The sequence below is a fragment of the Cyprinus carpio genome, chromosome A19 (assembly GCF_018340385.1).
Source record: "Cyprinus carpio isolate SPL01 chromosome A19, ASM1834038v1, whole genome shotgun sequence".
NCBI lineage: Eukaryota > Metazoa > Chordata > Actinopteri > Cypriniformes > Cyprinidae > Cyprinus > Cyprinus carpio.
Genome location: NC_056590.1, coordinates 9,575,102 through 9,584,156, shown reverse-complemented (window position 1 = coordinate 9,584,156; position 9,055 = coordinate 9,575,102). Strand labels below are relative to the sequence as shown.

The 9,055-nt window shown below is 34.0% G+C and overlaps 1 protein-coding gene across 4 annotated transcripts in view; it reads right to left on the bottom strand.

The window, feature by feature from the left end:
* Window positions 1-293: 293 nt before the first annotated feature.
* LOC109069065 (MAP7 domain-containing protein 1-like) overlaps window positions 294-9,055 on the bottom strand; it is a 37,238-nt gene continuing 28,476 nt past the window's right edge. For 3 of the 4 annotated variants that reach the window (XM_042776271.1, XM_042776270.1, XM_042776272.1), the window contains 11 exons: window positions 7,841-7,986; window positions 7,423-7,551; window positions 5,960-6,200; window positions 5,511-5,793; window positions 4,204-4,363; window positions 2,645-2,749; window positions 2,463-2,513; window positions 2,322-2,370; window positions 2,147-2,225; window positions 1,801-2,033; window positions 294-824 (listed from right to left, as the gene is read on the bottom strand). In XM_042776271.1, the coding sequence (XP_042632205.1) occupies window positions 814-824; window positions 1,801-2,033; window positions 2,147-2,225; window positions 2,322-2,370; window positions 2,463-2,513; window positions 2,645-2,749; window positions 4,204-4,363; window positions 5,511-5,793; window positions 5,960-6,200; window positions 7,423-7,551; window positions 7,841-7,986 (1,487 nt within the window). In that variant the 3' untranslated portion in view covers window positions 294-813. Of the gene's footprint in view, window positions 825-1,800; window positions 2,034-2,146; window positions 2,226-2,321; window positions 2,371-2,462; window positions 2,514-2,644; window positions 2,750-4,203; window positions 4,364-5,510; window positions 5,794-5,959; window positions 6,201-7,420; window positions 7,552-7,840; window positions 7,987-9,055 lie in introns of all 4 variants that reach the window. The other variant, XM_042776269.1, reaches the window with a different exon arrangement.

The window sequence follows — 9,055 nt, the reverse complement described above, 5'->3', positions numbered from 1 at the left end:
GCACAGACTCTCAAGGAGAACGATAAGATATGGAGTTTGTGAACTTCATAAATAACGTATGTATAGGAAAATTACGAGATGAAAGCATGAGTGCTAGGAGCAAACATGGGTGGAAGGCTGAGTTTAGATTCAGCGCTGCCCTCTGCTGGCTGAAATTATTCACTGCACAGAAATTATATACTGAACGTATGGCTGCTGTATAAAAATGTTTTTTAGTTAAAAGTTGATGTGTCAAGCCCTTTCCGCATTTCTGGGGTTCCCAGAAGCAGACAAAATGTGAACTGACACACAGCCCCTTTCATAAAGATTTATTCCACAGGTCTGTCATAATCAGGCAAATATACATTAACATACAGAATATCGCCCTCTTCTGATGCTCCTCACGTTAAATAACGCAAAAATTCAAGACACACGTCTACTTAAAAGAACAATAACAATACATCATAACAACAACAATAACAACAATAATTAATATCATAATGATAGCCAAACATCGTGTATTTCCAAGTTGTATCATATAGTGACTCTTTTAAGGTGCACCACATAATTAGCAGGTAACTTTTTAACGAAACTCAACAATTTTGCACCATGACACAGTGAAACAGACAGAGACTTCTTGCAAACGTTTTAAATGTATATAAGTGTCTTTTTAAGGTTCTCCTCCACTTCCTCAAAGTGCTTCCACAGAAATCAGCGGTTTCTGTCTTCCTGTGTTTCTAAAGTTAAAGCAGTCTGTTTGTTGGTTTGGCACACGTCAGGGTGGAAGCAGTGGTAGCGTAAGGCTTCTCTTCTCTTACAGAAGGCTCTGCTCTCTCACAGGACCTCTGCAGGGAAAACAAGACAGAGATTGAGCCTTTAAAGTTTTGTTCACCCAGAACATCCACGTTGTACCAGGACACGAAATAGAAGTGACAGACACTGTCAAGCTCCCAAAAATGACAAAACAACAAAATGTTCTTTGCACAAAGCTACCACATGGCTTTAAAGACAAAGAAATAGAAATCATTGTTCATTTTCATGCAGAAAAGAGAAGCTTCGAGATTCTACTAACCATCAGATCAGTGTAAGATAAATGATGAGGTGAACGATTCCTTATAATCATTCATTATTATATTATTGATGAAACTATAAGAGCAGTAAATTTTAGTTTTATATGGATAAAACTTTAATAAATATGCTTCTAACAAGCATGTTGTATATGCTATTACCAGTATCAGGGTATCTGCATATTTAAGGGAATGAAGATATTGTAAGACTTTAAATGTATTTTTACTATAATAGAAAAAAAAAATAAGAAAAAAAATATTAAAACAAAATGTTGTCAATTAATAAAATATATACACTATATTTGTTATATATTTATTCACTATATATTATTTACCAAAATACAATCCCATAAAATAATACATAAAAATATTTATTCACTATATATCATTTACTAAAATATAACCATATAAAATTATATAAAGTTATGACCTTATATGTTGAAAAATTAAAAACATTTTACAGCTTTTTACCAGTATCAGGGTATCTGTGTGATTAAGGGAATTAAATTTAAGACCTTTTTAGTGCATTTGAATGAAATCTAATAATTGTGTAAAAAATAAATATAAATATATATTAATGTATACCATACATTTATATACAGTTGTACTTTTTATGCCCTTATATTTAAAAAAATAAATAATTTACACAGTATTTTTTTTTTTGTAAATCCCTGTTGCTTTTTATTACAACAATATAACATACTTTTTATGGTAATATGGTCATTTCATCTAATCTAATAATATCCAATCTTACCTGCCACATGTTGAGGTTTCATAGGCCCCGCCTTCATCATGAACGGTTCCCCTCCCTCAAAGGCCATGATTGGGTCAGCAGGTTGGCCCTGCCCACTGTTTCCACTGCCACTGTGATTGGACAGCTTGATGATCTCCTCAAAGTCTGCTGCCTCTCCGTTGGAGGACAGTCCATTCTGATGCTTAGTGGGCTGGACGCCATTAATGATGGGTGCCGCGTCCCAGGACACAGAGCTGAGGAGGAAACATGGGTATAATTCTCATCTTTTAGTCAGATAGCTGACAACAACAAAACATGCAAAACTTTCTTTGTACATTTCAAATCAGGCCGTATTTTGCGACTTTACCTCGTTTTCACGTCTCCTTGTGATTGGTTAAAATTTGTCGCACCACTATGAAGAGTTTCTGAAGGATTTTTCTGAATTACTGCAAGACAAGAGAATAACAGCATTATATTTTTCATTTAAACTTCAATTTAATTTTAAGTGTAACATTGCATGCACACTACAAATCGATTTTTACCGCTGTCAGAGACTCTGCCGTTCACTTGAGCTGGAGTCTTAAAGTCTTTCTGCAAAGAAACAAGTAAAGCAAGTTCATTTTCCTTTCTCTCTGTGTGTGTGAAATGAATTCAGACTCAATGAAAACACAGATGTGTCCCACCTGTCCTCCTGCATCACTCTTACGAGTCCTTTTCATGATTTCTTCCAGACGCTAGAATGGTGAACATAGATGTTAGTCAAACGCACATGAATGGAAATCACTTTAATGTCATGTGTTTCTCTTAGAAAACAATATATTCTTTTTTTTTCTCAGTAAATGCATTTGAGAGTCTCTTGTTTTACCTTCTTTCTCTCCAGACGCTCCTGTTCCTCCTTCTGGAAGTGTTTCTCTCTTTCTATCCTCTGTCTCTCTGCTTCCTCCCGGGCTTTGGAATCGGCCTCCTCTCGCTGAAAAGGAACATGAAACATCATTACCCATATATCCATTATATATCTCTAAATTACCCATAATTACCCTACGACATGACACTAAGAGATGGTACTGAGGCAGCATCAGTGGTTTTATTATTAACAAAAACTAAAACTAAAATTACAATTGTTAAAATTGTTTTCAATAAATGTTGACTATACTTAAAGCTGAAATAAAATATAAATATTAGATGAAATATCCAGAATTAAGAAACTTTGAAATATTGCCTTGGTAGCTAACAGAAATAAGCTGAAGTGTTATAATTGCTTTAAAAAACTAAAACTGAAAAAGAAAATTAAAGCTATATAGAAGTATAAAAAAAAAACCTAATAAAAAATGACAAATAAACTTTTAAATTAGTAAAATTAATTAAAAGAAATTAAAACTAACTCAAACTAAAATTGAAATGAAAACGGAAAATAAATAAATAAATTATAGATAAAATTAAACTTTAGTAATTTTTAAGTTGAAGTACTAAATTACCTAGTATATATATATATATATATATGACAAAAATGACAAAAGCATACCAAAATAATTAAAATTTACAACTACAACTAAAATTTAAAATATAAAAATAAAAGCTAAACTTTAATATTATATAAATAATACTAAAATAAAATAATGATCACATCAATAGTTGGCCAATTAATGTATTGAATTTAAGGCTGATATGTAAAAAAAAAAAAAAAATATTCTGCAACTTGAACAGAATGTGTTTTAATTTCACTCCTCCACCACAAGGGGGAAGCAGCGGCCAAAAATCCCCTCTGTTCGATTTATTTTAATACTCTTCACCTAAACACAGTATATTTCAAATGCATATCAGAAAATTATATGGATACTGAATCATAAATTCATTAAAATGCATCGCAAAAATCCTTTAGTTTAACCCTATAAAGCCAGATGTGGCATCATGTTCAATCTGTCTATGTACTGTATATCTGTGTCTTTGTTGATGCTGCTCAGACACCACAGATGTGCTTTGTGCATCCAGAGAGCCATTAGGCCTGTCCTGCATGATCAAATCAGACCAGAACACAGGCTTGGTCTGTGATGAGATGAGATGAGAGTCGCTGGAGGCTCACGTGAACCGCAGGAGACTCAAACTAATGCCCTTCCTGTGCCTCGGTCACCTTGATGCCTTGAAGGTGTTTTGTATTAAAATGATTTTACTGAAGATAGATTTTTGAGTATGGATTTTAAAATATTTCGGTAGTAGGCAAAAGAAGCCAAACAAATTGGTGTGAGCAAATTTGTAGATTCCGAATCAATATTACGCAACACTAAAACATAGGCCACAAATATATCATTTAAATTAATATTGTTGAAGCCACTGAAAGTGGAAACTAACAGAAGCTTTTCAAAATCTTCTGAAAACTTGGTAAATTTGTCATACTGGTCTGGATTACCCCTGAAGAGCGCTGCTCACCTGTCTCTGCAGACGCAGGTTTTCCTCCTGCTCGGCTCGTGCTCTCTCCTGCGCCTCCCTCTCCTCCTGCAGACGCTGCTGCTCTGCCATGAAGCGCGCCTCCTCTTCCCTCCGCCTCCTCTCCTCCTCCTCACGTCTGGCGTGCTCCTCACGCAGGGCTCTGAATATAGATGAGGCAGAGTAAGCAACAAGAGAGTTACCACTAGTCACTCTCAGTCAACACCTCTAAATCTAAATAAAAAACCCACATTTTTATCACTTAAAAAAAAACATTAACTGAAATGAAATATAATATAAAAAATGTACACTTATTTTATGTCAGCTAGCAACATTTCTCATGTTCATTTAGTTTCATGTAATGTACAAAAAATAACCCAAAACTGAAATAATAAACTACAATATAAATATATAAAAAAAGATAAAAACACAAAATTAAACTGTACTAAAACCTTAACTAAAATTAAAATGAAAATATCAAACTAAAAACATTCAAAATATTAATAAAAATCATAATAGTATTTCAATGATACTAAAATATCACTGCTCACACCTATGGAATGTTTGAGCCGTCTGATAAATGTAAAAGTCATGTAAATCACAGTTTGATGAATTATTAAATCAAAATATAAATGCATATTTAATACTAATATATATTTATTATATTTAATGATTTATATAATTATAATCAGCTCTAAAATATTTAATCTGCTAGAATTTATTTTAAAAACTATTATCTGATAATCATAAACAACTGGAAAGGTCCTGGAAATTTACGGTTTAAAAATGACAGAAACTCTGTTAATGAGATTTATTTACATACTTTTATAGTTTGTAATTAATATTTTGAATTAGCTTTTATTTTATATTTTAATTTATTTTCATTTTAGTTTTAGAAATTGTGTCATGTGCTTTTGTCATTGTTGTTAGGGTTTTTTGTATTACTATTTCTTTTAATGTAAATGTTAATTTCCAGTAAGTACAGTAATATTAGTGCTTCAAGAAACTTTTTTCAGTCAACTGTAAAGGCAGGAAATTTTCATATTTTTCAAATATCATATATTTCACATTTTTCAAATATACAATATTTTCAAATATTCATATTTTATTTAGTTTCAGCTTTATTTTGATTAACAATAATGTTTTTAAAACTTTTAGTTTTAGTTAATGATAATAACCCCGCTGTGATCATTTTAAATGTCAATCAAGCTGTTTCTTTCTAAGTGGGCAGTTCTTTGCAAAAGCTGTTGTATGCAGTATGTTGCAGTATGTTGGCTATGCAAGACTAAAGCAGTCTGTAAGTAACTAACCTGCTCTTCTGCTCCTGTTCTCGTCTTTCATGCTCCTCCCTCTCTCTCTGCTCACGGGCCTGTCGTCTCTTCTCTGCTAGCACACGGGCCGCCTCCTCGGGATCATTGGTCCCAGCTGAGGGCTTGGCAATCGGAGGGCCGGGCTCAGGAGAGAGTGATCGGGAAGTTGTGGCTGCCACATTGGCCACCTCTGGTGTCTGAGGAGCTGCTGTGATTGGTGCAGAGGGAGTGAGGGGCGTGGCCGGTGCAGACGAGATGGTGATGTCAGGAACACTGATGGCAGCTAAACAGACAAAAACAGGAGAATATTCCATCAAGAAGAGTAAAAGCTTATGTTTCATCTATACATATTAAAGCTGTAAAAGTCCTTGAAAACCATTGAGCTGTCACACTGATTTATCTGAAAGCAAACGCCTCTCTGCGCCCGTCGTCATGACGATCACACTCACTCTTTGTGCCCTTGGGAGGGTCAGCCTGACGGGGCTCCTTGGTTTCCACAGCGACAGCAGCAACGGCGGGGGGCTGCACACGGACGGGAGTCTGAGCCCGTTTAGGCCGGGTCTTCGTGCCAGTAGGAGTCCTGCCTGAAGATGAGGGGGGTTTGGGGGAGACCACTGGATTGGGGGAGAGAGGGCGACTCCTGGGCGTCGCAGGTGATGAAGCTCTGTTTTTAGCTTTGATATTTGGGCTAAAAAAAGATGAGAATTAAGAACACATCCCAATATAAACCAATACAAATTTGGTTTCAACACCAAAAAAAAAAAGGATTTTCTTATTTAGTATTTTTGTCTTGATTTCTATTACACTTTGATATAAGTTTTCAATTTAATTTAACTTTCTTTACATTTTTTAGTAATGTAGTTATGTGCTTTTGACAATTTTTAATTTAAGTATTAAGCTTTAACTTAAACTTATTTTAGTTAGTTGCATTTCTCATTTTCATTTAGCTTAGTTTAGTTTTATATCGTAGTTTGTTTAGGTGATGAAGCTGTGCTTTTAACTTTGATATTTGGGCTGGTTTTTTGGTGACACTGAAAATATAACTTAGTTCATTAGTACTTTTATCTTTATTTCCATTACATAATTTGATTTCCATTACATAATTTTGATATTTTCAGTTTTTAATTTAATATCATTTGAATTTTTTTTTATTTTTTGTAATTTTGTAATGTGCCTTTGTCAAAACTTTTTAAATATTATTGTTTAGGTTTTTTTTTTTCAGTTTTAGTTTAAATTCAGCTTAAGTTTTTATTTAGTTCTTTATTTTCAATATAGATTTTCCACAAAAAAATTGTTTTAAGCTGTTTTAAGTTTAAGGTTAAGCCAAGAAAAAATATCTGTCAGTGGGTAAGAATTTTTTTTCTCTTTGAATTAAGTTTCTTTTTCTTAACCCACTGATATATATTTGTTCTTGTTTAAAGCATAAACTCACTTCATTATATTTTTCAGAAAACAATACTTACTATACTTTACTAACCCTGAGCTGAAAATAATAGTGATGCTTGCCTTAGCAATAATGTGGATATTGTCACAGTGAGGAGACTTGGCACCTCTTTAAGAAACAGTCTAAATAAGCAATCAGGCAGGACATGAACCGGCCATAATAAGAGTACAACCTTACTGCTATAATGGCTAATTTATCACTTTTTCCACAAAGCAACTAAAACACAAAGGCATGTAAAGAGCCAACAGCCTGCTAGAAACCCTGCTGAACTGAATCTGAGCCTCTTTTTGGCTCATGAGCGCACAGTAATTTAACCTGATGCAGCTTAAAAAGCATGTACTGTGTGTGTGTGTGTGTGTGTGTGTGTGTGTGTGTGTGTGTGTGTGTGTGTGTGTGTGTGTGTGTGTGTGTGTGAGTGTGTGTTTGAGAGAGAGAGAGAGAGAGAGAGAGACCTTTCTTCTGTATACTGGCTTCTGTTTTCGTTCTGGTTATGGATTGGGACTGTCTCTTCTTCTCCACTTTATCTTTAGACAGAGCGCTTTTCTCCTTTTCATTCTCTCGTTCTTTGTCTTTCTTTTCTTTCTTCTTCTTCTCAAACTAAAAGTAAACAGTGATGGATCATTTCAAAGTCAGATCATGACAAACAGGATTTGTTGTTATTTAAGCAATTTAAAAGTTAAATTAAGGCTTTTATTCAGTAAGGACACATTTAATAGATCAAAAGTGACACTGATGACATTTATATTGTTACAAAATATTTTTTCAATATTACTCTTTTTACTATACAAAAACAACAAACCACAAACGTTTGAACGGTAGTACATATTAGCATTATTATATGAATAATTCTGCTTTTGTGCGTGAGTTGTTGAGTGCATGGATTTACCGGTGTAGAGTTGCGTCTCAGCTGGCGTTGTGTGATATCAGGTGTGCTGGCCGAGACCCTCCAGCGTTCAGCGCTGTGCTGGTGAGGATGATGATGATGGGAGCAGGGCGTCAGAGGAGATACAGAGGCAGAGCGGGAACACTGATCTGTATTCAGAACAAGAGATGTTTAGAGACACTCACTTGTTGTGGTTGTTGTTCAAAACACTAAATACTGAATTGAGATCATACACTACTGTTCAAACGTTTGGGGTTGGGAGTTGGAATCTCTTATGCTCAGCGAGGCTGCATGTATTTGATCAAATTACCATAAAAACAGCAATATTGTGAAATATTATTACAATTGTAAATATCTAATACATTTTAAAATGCCATTTAATCCTGTGATGCAAAGTTGAATTTTCAGCATCATTACTCCAGTCTTCAGTGTCACATGATCCTTCAGAAATCATTCTAATATGCTGATTTGCAGCTCAAGAAACATTTCTTATTATTATCAATGTTGAAAAAGATCATACTAACCCCAAACCTTTAAACAGCATTGTTCAGATGATCTGTTATTTTCAGAACAGTCTTCTAGCATACTACTGTATTTTCAGTATGCAGTATGTATAATGTGAGCAGTATGTAAAATTTCCATAAGCATGAAATGCCCAGATACAAATTTTATTATTCTAGACTCGCTTTTAAAATCAAGACAGTTATTTCTTACAGACCCCAATCTTTTGAATGGTAGTATATATAAATTATCACTCTGTACTCTACATGTACGGCAGTGATTGACTCTTTTGTGATATTTCCAAAATGATAATTGTATATTGTATATATGCAATTACGTAATGAGGTCATGTGGCAACAATGTAGCATCTTACTGTTCAAAATACATAATGTACATAAAAGTGCATTCAGCTTTATAACAGTACATACTGTGCAATATGCAGTTAGTCTCAATTTCATCAAATAAAAATAGTACATACTAAGCTCAAATAGAAAAATAGACAACATTTGGGAATTAAGATTGCTTCATGTTAATCTGAGGCTAATAAAATATACATAGAACAGACAAAGAAAGTTTATTAAGATTACCTGCTTGTTGTCTCTCAGTGAGGCCTTTATGATGTGTGTTTAACTCATTACATGGGTGTGTGTGCATTATGTGGTGAGTATAACCGTTACCTCAAGCTCGTGACATGTTAAATGTGTGTGATGTGTAACT